Source organism: Peromyscus leucopus, chromosome 4 (assembly GCF_004664715.2).
Source record: "Peromyscus leucopus breed LL Stock chromosome 4, UCI_PerLeu_2.1, whole genome shotgun sequence".
Taxonomy (NCBI): Eukaryota; Metazoa; Chordata; class Mammalia; order Rodentia; family Cricetidae; genus Peromyscus; species Peromyscus leucopus.
This window is the reverse complement of record NC_051066.1, coordinates 97,971,302-97,983,688: the sequence shown is the minus strand read 5'-3', so window position 1 is coordinate 97,983,688 and position 12,387 is coordinate 97,971,302. Positions and strand designations below refer to the sequence as shown.

The 12,387-nt window shown below is 38.5% G+C and overlaps 1 protein-coding gene across 2 annotated transcripts in view; it reads right to left on the bottom strand.

Moving 5' to 3' along the window:
• Nucleotides 1–395: 395 nt before the first annotated feature.
• The window catches only part of Golm2 (golgi membrane protein 2), a 72,685-nt gene continuing 60,693 nt past the window's right edge, over nt 396–12,387 (bottom strand). The window contains exons 9-10 of one of the 2 annotated variants that reach the window (XM_028878726.2): nt 10,357–10,524; nt 396–2,686 (exon numbers count right to left, since the gene is read on the bottom strand). In XM_028878726.2, the coding sequence (XP_028734559.1) occupies nt 2,616–2,686; nt 10,357–10,524 (239 nt within the window). In that variant the 3' untranslated portion in view covers nt 396–2,615. The remainder of the gene's footprint in view (nt 2,687–10,356; nt 10,525–12,387) is intronic. The other variant, XM_028878727.2, reaches the window with a different exon arrangement.

The window sequence follows — 12,387 nt, the reverse complement described above, 5'->3', positions numbered from 1 at the left end:
TCACTGGGGGTGGGCTTTGAGGTTTCAAAAGCCAAAACCCAGGCCCAGTGTGTCTATCTGAAATATACTTAGTGTTACTTAAGCTTTCTCCCCAGGTAAAGGACCCCCCCATTTTTCCATCTCTCCATTTTATCGTATTTTGTATGATTCATTTGGGTGCTGACTGCTTCCATTTGAATGTAAGCTCTAGAACAGACCTTGTCCATCTTATTTACTTATTCACACAGAAGACTTTCTACCTTTGCCAAATAAGCTGGCCCTACTGTAAACAACCCTACTCATGTAGTTCAGTTTAACTTAAAATAAATGCTAACATTTATTCAAATTTCAGTATCAAGATGCAAATGTTTACATTCATGTAATTTTATATATATCTAGCAAAATCAAAACTGTGAAACAAGTTTAACTTTTAATTTATTAGAACCCAGTAAGATTTTTAAAAGCAGCGTTCCTGTCAAATTAACACTTAATTCAGGGCAAAAATACATTAAAACAAAACAAACAACCCTAATTCTTAAGGCAGAAGTAAAACACTGTAAACAAAACAAAACACCATGTCTAATGCAGACTGTAGAATGTCACAATTTAAAGAGATCCACATAGTACTTTACAGCACTACAATGTTAATACAGTCAGAAATATCAGTTGGTCCAACATTCCCCAGTTTATAAAATGTCTAGGCTGCTAAATGAAGTTTTTGCTGTGTATGGATAGTTACCATACAACCAACTGACCGTTTTTATGACAATGGAATTGGCAGGAGACCTTATGCTTTTGTCTATCCAGTTCTACAATATCAAGTATGAAGTATCTCTAGGCATTTGTAGATTTGGCTCCCCCTGCTAACTGTTGTGGATGTGCATCACTCCCTTTGACTACATTTTAATGTAGTCATCATACTTTTTTACCGGAGGCCTGACTTTACTGACAACCGAAGTATGAACTGTCTGGTTTCTTGGTGTGTGTATGAGAGTCTCTGTGTGCACAAGCAGTTACGTGCGGGCAGGTGCAGGTGCACATATAGAAAGGCCAGAGGTCAACCTGTGTGTGTGGGGTGTTCCTCACAAGCTGTCCCTTACTGGGTCCTGGAACTTGCTAATTAGGCCAGGATGGCTGGCCAGCGAGCTCCACGGACCCATCTGTCTCTGTCTCCTCAACACTGGATAATCTGATATAGCAGAAAAACAAATTTTAATAAATCACTCCATCTTTTCCTGGCCATTAAGTAACTTTGGACTGAATTATAAGAACTTAAGTCTCTCAGCAAGTGAACAATCATTTCTTCTATAGATGGCTTTTCATGTGTGTTTACTTTGTTGTCATTTTCAGTGCTGGGAATCAAACCTAGGCCTCACACCACTGAGCCATATCACTCCCAGTAGTTCATGTTTATGTGCAATTAAAGCAGCCCTTCTAAAAAACGGGGTTTACAGCCTTACATTCCCCCCCTTATCATCAATACCTTTCATTTTTAGGGAACACTAAAAAAAATTAAAAGTGCTTGAAACCAGAAAAGAAGGATTAGCTAGCTTATACATCCTAATGAAATAACGGCAAAAGACACAATACACTGAAAATAATTCAGTAAGTCTAGCAAATGAGCTTGGTGGGTTCTTAACTAACATGAATTACAAATATTCATTTTTATTACAAAGTTTTCGGCTATTTCAATAAAACAGCTGTAGACTTCACGGTACTTCTATTCATCCATTCCTTAATAAAAACCTGTTAAAGTCCCTTACTTAGTAGTCCTGGAAAAGTCTAATCAAATACAATCATTAAAACTACTAGAAAAGCTTTGCTGTACTGATCGCAGCCTCATTTCAAGGTGGATTTCGTCCCTTTCAGGATCTGTCATGTAAACGGTGAATATACTCACCAGATTCAACTCTGAAAATATAACCAATTTTAGCCAGTGCTGACTACAGTTAAACAGTACTGGCATTACTTGAAAAAATAAAAATTCATTGTCAATCATGCATTCCGCAACTTCAAGAACTAAGTAAGGAATAACTTATAAATATTGTTATGATGACTTGGACTTTCCTTGAGTAAAATAAAAGGAGCAGGGAGGTCATTCTGTACACACATTGCCCACTGTTTGGCATCTAGGTCCCCACCTTTGTGTGTAACTATTCTAGTGTAACTCTTTAAAGAGTGTGAAATGAGGGGCAGTAGAGGACACCTGGGGGGGGGGGGGGGGCGGGTAACAAAAAACGTATTAGTGTTTAGAGTTTTCAGCTGAGTAACTAACTTCTCACTGCCATTATACTATGTGCAGCATATAACCTGTACAAACATTTGTTCCCGTTTGTCTTTTTGTGAAAAAAAATTAGGTTCAATAAAATGTGAAATTTACATTAGTTTGCTTTAAATGCAAAGATTAACTGTTTTTGGCTCAGCTGTGTTGTAACCAAAAAAGTATCTGCTTTGATAATACAATATGAAAAAGTTCACATATGTACATTGGTACATTCCTTCATTAAAATTTCCTTAAATCTATCTCAATGTATCTTTACAACTGATACGACGACTGATCTTTACAACAGAAGTCAAAATTGACAAGTAGAGATGATTCACTGCGCAGCACTTTGGGTTTTGAGCATCCCTTAGACTTAAAGGACATCATTGAAGCGCTGTTTGCCATAGTCTGCAGGATCCATCTGAAGCTCTCGCTCTTCATCATCTGCAAACAAAATAATATATATCAAGAACAGGGTCCAAAGTTGCCGCAGCCAGACCGCTTCACACTGTCTCCAGGTTTTCAGCTTTACAGCAATCTTTCTCCTTTCTTCTCTGTTATCTGAACTGGACTGTTTCTTGGCCCATGGCTGAAGAGTGAAAAGTCTATCACTACTCTGCGAGACTTAATTTCAACAAACATTCGGAGTTGGGCATGGTGGCTCACACCTGTAATCCCAGCACTAGGGCAGAATTGGAGGCAGAAGGATCAGGAGTTCAAGACTTGGACTACATAGAGAGCTTGAGGTTAACCTGGGCTACATGAGACCCTATCTCAAAGAAACAAAACATAGCAACCATCCTCAACCTAAAAAGAAACAAGAACCATCTCTGACATGTATGTACAGACAAATGTACAATAGATAGAGCTAACAAAATGTTAGGAATCCCCAGGACTGAAGAGCTAGTGTTGTGCATGAGGTCAGACTTTCAGGTCATTCCTAACTCCAGGGCCAGTTCCAGGATGGCCTAAGGCTATTGGAGACACTCTCAAAAACCCACCACCATCATCTCAAATTATAAAGATAATCTATAGTGGTCATGAAAAAAAATCAGAAAATAAGAGCATATAAGTTCTCAGTCCCAACATAGAACACTTCAGTGAAGTTCTCTACAAATAGCTTTCTCTTGACTTTTTAAATGTAGCACACTAACCAAAACTTAACTCTTCCTTAGAAAAAAACAAAACAAAACAAAAACAATTGTTAGCCCCTCAAAGCCTCTTTGAACAGCTGTATTAAATGACTAACGAGTGCCCTGCAGTAATGACTTCTCTGGCTATAGTCTCCTTATATGTCAGCTGCCATTTTTGTACTGTTGGTTTATCTCAATAACAAGCCCTTTTAAAAAAAATAAAAAAAATTTAAATATAACTGCTCAAAATAACTAAAATTATGTTACAATAAGAATGAGAGGAAGAGCCAGGTGGTGGTGGCACATGCCTTTAGTCCCAGCACTTGGGAAGTAGAGGCAGGCAGATCTCTGTGAGTTCAAGGCCAGCCTGGGCTACAGACTGAGTCCGGGACAGCCAAGGCTACAAAGTGAAACTCTGTCTCGAAAAACGAAAAACAAGGCCGGGCAGTGGTGGCACACGCCTTTAATCCCAGTACTCGGGAGGTAGAGCCAGGTGGATCTCTGTGAGTTCGAGGCCAGCCTGGGCTACAGAGTGAGTTCCAGGAAAGGCGCAAAGCTACAGAGAAACCCTGTCTCGAAAAACCAAAGAAAAAAAGAAAAACCAAAAACCAAAAAAGAAGAAAAGAATGAAAAGAAGTTTAAGTAGAGCCTGAGGAGGTGGCTCTCTTTGTTCAATGCCTCATTTTATTATTTATTTTTTGGTATCTCCCATGATTTATTGAATACCATACTGAAAATGAAGAGCAGAGTGCCTGCATGCTTTTGTATGTACTACTGTGGAGTGGTATTTGCTCCGCTCATGACCTTGGGCTGTATGGCAGGAAAGGAGGTGGTGCTGCTTGCCATTGTACAGGACCTCTTGAAAGGAAAGGGAGAGGGGGTCACAAGGTTCCTTCTCTGTTTCCTGCTTCCTGGTGTGATCAAATGCCAGGTGGATTTGCTCTCGATCAGATCAGAGGATGACTTCAGCTGTCTACTCAGTTCTGTGTTCATGAGCGTATTTCCTCAATTTATATCCTAATAAATTCCCTAATAGTCCTTAAGCAGACTCCTGTGGAATTGTCGCTTTACTATTGGAAAGCCGAAAAATCATACACTGGATCATTATAAATTAGGGATCATCTTTGAATCTTAATTATATTGAATTAAAGTTTTTTTATTAATTCTTTTTGAAAATTTCATACATGTATTTTGATCATATTGACTCCCACTCCCCACACCTCAACTCTTCCCAGATCCAACAGTTTGTTTTTGAAACAATTTCACTATGTAGCTCAGGATGGCCTTGAACTCACAATCTTCCTGTTTCAACCTTCCATGTGCTATCTTGATCTTTTAAGACAAACAAGCCAACTTTGTACCATATTCTTAAAACTGATTACTTTTTTGTTTTTTAGGAGGGAGTGCTAATGGACTGAACTTGTCAAGTTCTCTACCACTGAACTACATCCTCAGCCTGTTTATATATGTTGGCTCATCTGTTTTTCATCTGTTTTGTGGTGCTACACATGTACCCAGGGCTCTGCTCACTGTGCCATCCCCCTAGACTGCTTTTACTTTTTGAGACAGCATCTCACTAAAAGTTGCACAGGCTGGTCTTGAACTTGCAATCCCCTGTCCTCTGTCTACACAAGAGCTGGGATTAGAGGCCTGTGCCACCAGGCCTTGCTTGATGATCACATATCTCTAAAGTAAAATGCACCAGGATCTATTATAACATTTGTAAAGGCTTAAGTTGTACTATATTCACATTTGTGTGTTATAATTATGAAAATCACTTTCTTATAAAAAAACAAAATCGAAAACCACACTTAGAAAAAAATATACCAAAACTATCTTTGGTTTTAAAAGGGGAAAGAATCATGGACACTTTTCCAGAATGCCCTCTGGAGAACCTGAGTTATGAGGCCTCAATCTATGCCTTTGAACATATCTTCCAAGACATTAGTAATTAAATGAAGACAATCACTATGGAGCAATGGAACATTTTGAGAAAGTCAACACAAAAGTTATTGCAGAAAAAATGTTGTTACTTTTCTGAATTTTTATATGAATAAATACATAGAGAAAATGAGATAAAAGCAAAGGTTCTAGGAACAGAAAACACTGAAATTTGTTACTGGATCAAAACACAGTCTAGTTCCTATTCTTTGGACCTGCATTGCACCTTCTCAGTACAACAAGGACTGTCCTATTTCAGAATAAAATGACATACCTGCAGTTTCTGTTTGCAAAGTCCTCTATAAATATGAAGTTAGGTAAACTAAATCTATGCTCTTTACTTGTACATGTGTGCACGTTGTAACTAAGGACTAATCTCAGGAGCTGGACAAGCACTCTACCACTGAGCTAGATAGCTCCAGTCCCACTTTAGCACAATTTTGATATGATGCTTATACACTGACTTCAAGAATTTCACAGGACTTAACCACGAGGAAACAACCAAGGAAATATAACCAGAGAGATACCCATCATTTGTGATGTCAGTGATGTAAGAAAGGACTAGCAACTAAAGAGCTCCTCAGACACTGAGGCCCCACAAAGTCACAAGCTCACCCACAGGGCAGAGGACAACTATCTTTCAAAAGGAAGCAATCCAGAGAGAAAATTCTAGCTTTTCTTTTATTTAAAAAATTATTGAGCAAACACTTAGTGCTTTATAGAATGAAGTACTCTGTTTTAAGTGCTGATTGATATCATATAGTCAATACAACTTCTGCTAGATAAGTACATGTACTTCTGCTTTATAGTTGTGGGAATTATGAGAGAGAATTAGAATCCAGGCTTTTCATCACTGGGATGAAATACTTGGCTAAGCTTCTGTATATAAACAGTGCTTACTGTTTATTATTTACAAATAAACTGGGAACTTCTTTGCGATTAAAGAGTAAAGGAAATTTACAAATTTTTACCTTCTTTTAAAAAAGACTTTTATTTTTGACCTGGAAAGATAGTTCAGCAGTTAAGAGCACTTGCTGCTCTTCCAGAGGACCTGAGTTCAGTTCTCAGCACCCACAACAGGTGGCTTACAATTATCTGTAACTCTAGTACCAGGGGATCTGATAACAAAGACACACACAAACCACACACACTTAAAAATAACAAATCTTTAAAAATTTTATGTATGTGAGAGTTTTGTCTGTGCCCAACCTACATGGGCTGGAGGCCAGAAGAGGATGTTGGATCCCCTGGAACTGGAGTTACAAATGGCTGTGAACTACCATGTGGATGTTGGGCATTGAACCCAGGTCCTCTGAAGAACAGCCCCAAGTTTCTACCTTTTTTTTTTTTTTAAAGATTTATTTATTATGTATACATTATGCCTGTGTGTCAGAAGAGGGTACCAGATCTCACTATTGATGATTGTGAGCCACCATGTGGTTGCTGGGAATTGAACTCAGGACCTCTGGATGAGCAGCCAGTGCTCTTAACCTCTGAGCCATCTCTCCAGCCCAAGTTTCCACCTTCTTATAAGAATAAAGAATGAAATCCCGCTGGGCAACGGTGGCACACGCCTTTAATTTCAGCACTTGGGAGGCAGAGGCAGGTGGATCTCTTTGAGTTTGAGGCCAGCCTGGTCTATAGAGTGAGTTCCAGGATAGCTGGGGCTACACAGAAAAACCCTGTCTTGAAAAGCAAAGCAGAGCAAAACAAAGAAAAAGAATAAACTAAAAGATTTGTTATCTATCAGAGGCAGTGTTTCCAGAGTTACTCTTTTCAAATTTTTATACTAATGCAAATAAATTATTTCCTTTAGGGTACTCTAAGAATTTGAATAAAAATGTCATTATTATCAACACAGGAAAATGAGGCAAACACTGGAGGTAGTAGTAATAGTGCTGACTCCAGAACAGAGTAAGGCTGGAATGCTTTAGCTTCCTATTGGCCAAAGCTGCCATTTCCCAATCCTGACTTGTTTGAGATCCCAGTCAAAGTGTATTTAACAGAATCTTAGGCTTCAGCTGGAGTCTCTAACCCTTTATACCTCATGCCTCAAGAAACTGATCCACACTCAGCAGAGCAGACCATGCCTGAAGAACCTTACCGATGCTTCTGAAGGCTCTCCTTCCTCCTCCTTTCTTTCTCTCAAGGTCTTGGTGCTGGAGAGATTGCTCAGCAGTAAGAGCACTAGCTGCTCTTCTAGGGGACCCAGGTTCAGTTCTCTGTACCTACATGGTGGCTCACAACCATCTGTAACTCCAGTTCCAGGGGATACAACACCCACTTCTGTTCTCTTCTGGCACCAGACACACAAGGAGCCAAAACAGACACACACATAAAATATCAAAAAATTTAAAGCAAAAGAAAAGGGGTGGTTCTGTAGCTCAGAATAGCCTAGCGCTCTCTCTGTTATCCTGTCTCAGCTTCCTGAGTGCTGGGATTATGTGTGTGGGCCACCATGCTCAGCCACACTTCAGGGTTTGTTTGTTTTTATTTTTGGTCATAAGATTCCAACAGTGGCAAAAATATTTCTCTTTCTTGAGTTTGGGAGTAGAGTGCCTCAGGCATTTTGAAATCGGAATTGTATGAGGGCCACATTTTAGTTCTAGATGACAAAACTGCACAGAATATCTATGTGATTTAACTCTAAGTCCAACACGTGGTTTTGTCCTCCAGCCCCCACTACTCACTCAATTTTAAGACCTGCTTGGGCTGTAAAAGCATTATAATTATATTGACACAGTGACAAAATGATTTCAACTCTGCAAATTCTGACCTTGCAATAACACCTGGAATCTAACTTGTTAAGTTGTGGCTAAGTCTCCCCACCTCCCCTGCCCTTTGGACAGTTAATAATGAACCTAATCTTACAAATATTTCTGAAATTATTTTAGGTCTTTAAAATACTTCTGTTATAGTCAGTTTATTCAATTTATTTCCCTTTACTGGGGCTGCTGTTCCTGCTTATTTCTGATCTGTGATGAGTCTCTACTATTACTAGTGGATACCAAAATAAGATAAACATTAAGTAGCAACTCTCAACTCAAGTAAGATTTACTTGAAAATACTGAAGTAAAAAATTTAGAACTGGGGATGTGGCTTAGTTGGTAGAGTGCTCACCTACTACCTGTGAGGCCCTGGGTTTCTCCCCCAGCACCACAAAAGCTGGATGTGTTGGCAGATGCTTGTAATTCAGCACTTGGGAGATGGAGGCAGGAGGATCAAGAGTTCAAGGTTGCCCTCAACTATATACCAAGGGTGAGCCTGGGTTACAAGAGATCCTAAGGGGGGAAAAAACCACCTCCCTACTTCACTGAAAATATCTTAGGCCTCTTATATTCCTTAGAACCAATGAATTTTGTGTGTGTGTGTGTGTGTGTGTGTGTGTGTGTGTGTGTGTGTGTGAAAGGAAAAGCATAGCAGTAATAAGAAATGGATGTGGGGAGGATACAAGAAGGAGAGAGAAGTCACTGAAGATAAATCACTCATGTGCATAAAACTGATACAAATATTAAACGAAATTCTGTGATTAAAAATTATCAGGCTCAAAACAGGCAAAAATGTAAGAATTATTAATAATACTTGAAATTAACTATCTCATAAAAAACCTCAAAATTATTTAGTTAAATGATAGAGATCCTTAAGGGGGAAAAAAACTCCTCCAAGTGCAAACAAGCAAGCTGTGACCAGTCGGTTACAAGAACAGAGCCCATGAGAAAGCCCAGCATTAGCAGTCAGTCAGTCAGTAGCACGCTGTGGCCCTGAGTACAAACGTTATGGGGGAGCAGGCACAACAAAGAACACAACTAAAGTGAAAGGTAAAACAAGTGAAAATTCCTGTTCCTCATGAGTTTACAATCTGATTGGTGACATGACAGGTGCATGAAAAAAGGCATCACGTGTTACAGATAAAGACAAACAAATATAATCCAATAAAAATCACAAAAGCAATGAGAAAAGAAAAACTTTATGAGAGAAGGATGAGATGATGTCCTAATAGAACTTCCAGTACCTATTAATCTCCCCCCCCTTTTTTTTTTTTACAAAAACTATATTTATACCCAAACCAGAGTGGACCACAAAATAATGCCTAGGAAGTCAGATCACTAGTTTTTCCTTTTATATTAACTATATGGTATTCCAGGGCAATTATATTATTTTCTAAGTTTAAAAAAATAATTCTTGTCTTGAACCTAAGTAAAATTTATAACTATAAAAAGAAGTAAGAAATCAAAACTGGTTACCCCAGAAAACTCATGCATTGTATTACAAAAATCTTATATTTTATACCCTAAGATCATAGGCAACTTTAATAGAAAAGACTTTAAAACTCCATAAATACTACTGAACACAAGCAGGCAGAAAAGAATCCCAAAGCCTCATTACAGCACAGCAGTGTGGTCTGAGGCATGCATGCAGGTAAGATTCTGAACTTTCACCACATTAAAAGCTCAGAAGCAATAGTTAACAAGAAAAAACGTGTTGAATCTGTGTATTAAACATGAAGCTAAATCTTACAAACCCTGCATTAAATATAAAAGTTAAAGTTCTCAGAACACTTTGCCTTGTCATGTCCGATCAGCAGCAGAGTAAATTTCTGTTCCTTAAGGAGACCATTTCCGTTGAGGCTTTGCTTTAACAAAAAGGCTGTCTGGGTAATACTTGTATATACTTACAATCATAAGTATTCTCCAATGAGATTTAAAAAAAGATACTTTGTGGAAGTATTTGCCTTAGCCTAGAGTCATTTCAAACAATTTAATCGTAAAAATTTTGAGGACTCAGCATTTCAAATGATCACTACATCAATAATATATATATAAGACAATCTAAAATTGAAAATAAAGACCCTTCCAATTACTCATAGCTAAACGTTTACTATCATAAAATAGTTCTCAAAACTGAAAAATTACACAGAATCTTTTGAGTTAAGATTAAGCTACTGCTATGATTGTAAGTGGGGGAAATTCTATACAAATTCAACCAAAAACCTAAAAGGTGAGTTTCACGGTCACAGCATGGAAGCCAGGCCACGCTCACCTTGGACGTCTTCCTCTCCACCATCACCATCTTCTTCCTCATTGTAAGCCAGCTCAGCCTGCTTGTCTGCCTCATACTCACCTACGTTACCATCATCCCCATTATAATCCGCCAGTTTAGAGCCATGCTGCGGATCAACAGGGGATTCATTTTCATCAAAGAATCGGCCTGTGAAGTAGGTAGAGGATTAATTCAAGAGTAAAGAGCAGAAAAGAAGGGACCTATACTGAAGACAGATGAGAAAGTAGGTAAGGGAAACCCAGCAACTTTCAGGTACTGGTCACAAAAGAATACATTTTATGAAGATTATACAAAGGTAATTAAGAATGAAGACTCAAAATACCTTTAAAAAACAAGTTTAATGATCATACTTCAAGAGAATAGTGGGCTGAGTAGCAGCAACTCTATCCCTGCTTGTACCCCCAAATAAAATTTTTTCAACAATTTCGCTTCTGTGTTTCGTGTTTCCTGTTAAGATATAATGTTTTCTGGAGGTGGTGGTGGCACACATCTTTAATCTTAGCACATGGAAGGCAGAGAGGCAGGAGTATCTCTGAGTTCAAGGTCAGCCTGATCTACAGAGCAAATTCCAGGACAGCCAGAACTACAAAAAGATTAATGTGTTTTTGTTTTTGTTTTGTTGAGAGAAAGTCTGTGTAGCTCAGGTTGGTGATTTGAAAGTTTTCTTAAAGAAAAGGATGCCATGTTTAGAATATCCTTTCTAATGACCTACAACCTCTCTCTCTTCCTCTCTCCCCCCTTCCTTTCTTCTTTCTTTCTTTCTTTCCTTTTTTTTTTTGAGACAGGGTTTCTCTGTGTAGCCCTGGTTGTCCCTGTCCTATAGACCAGGCTGGCCTAAAAAACTCAAGAGTTCTGCCTGCCTCTGCCTCCTGAGTGCTGGGATTAAAGGCATATGATTTCATTACTGTAAGTACTGGTTGAAAGTGACATTTTAGGGAGAGAGTAAATATAATACACACTTGAAATTTGTAGTTATTTACTGCTATATATCATTCATGACTAATTTGAGACTCTTTTTAAAGCTAAGTTCTCTTTGCACTGTAAGACAAACACCATCTGAAGGCTACTTCAAACTCTTCTAGTAACACTGACTTGCCACAGCCACGAACATCTAAGGAAGCAGGGCAGACAGTACACATCAGATTCTTCCTAGTTTGCCTTGAAAAAAACCCTAGGTTATCCCTTCCTGTCTCCTAGGTCAGGTTTTTTAAATGTCAATGGAGCTTAAAGAAGTTGGTCTATGTCAAATCATTATACACTTTCATAACACTGAAAATTCAAGAAGGGTGATAAACACAATACCTCATGGAAAAAGCTGTTTAATTACTGGACATTAAAAGCACAAATGGGCCAGTGAGATGGCTCAGCAGGTAACGGGCCGTCTTCTGCCCTGCCTGACTCTCTCTCCCTGATACACAAATACATGCACTCCAAAATGTAAAAGTAGACACTCCAGGTACAGTAAGATCTAATCCACAAACAGATGAGGGCTGGGAGTAAAGTTTAGTGTTAGACCACTTGTCTAGAATACAAAAGGCAGATCTCTGAGTTCAGGGCCAGCCTGGTCTATAGAGCTAGTTCCAGGACAGCTAGGGCTGTTACACACAGAAACCCTGTTTAGTGCTAATAATCTTACACCAAAAAATATAAAATGAAAACATTAGTTGTATATTAAGTATGATTATGTATTAAATAAATAATTTCATTGCTTATCTAAAGAAATACAAAATTCAAATACTGATAGGACAATTTTATCAGCATTTAACAAATGCTTGCTAGGCTGGGAGAACACAAAGTAATACACTCTCACCCTACTGATGTTATCATTTCAGCAGAGAAGGGAGAAAAGTAAACAGCCATTACAGAACAGTGTGACATGCTGTATGTACTAGTGAAAGTATGCTCTTGAAGTAGTATGAGAAGAGAAACCGACGTGGACAAGATAGTACAGACATAAACTAGGACTGTACCAAATATGTGACAGTACAACAGAGTTTCAAAACACAAGGA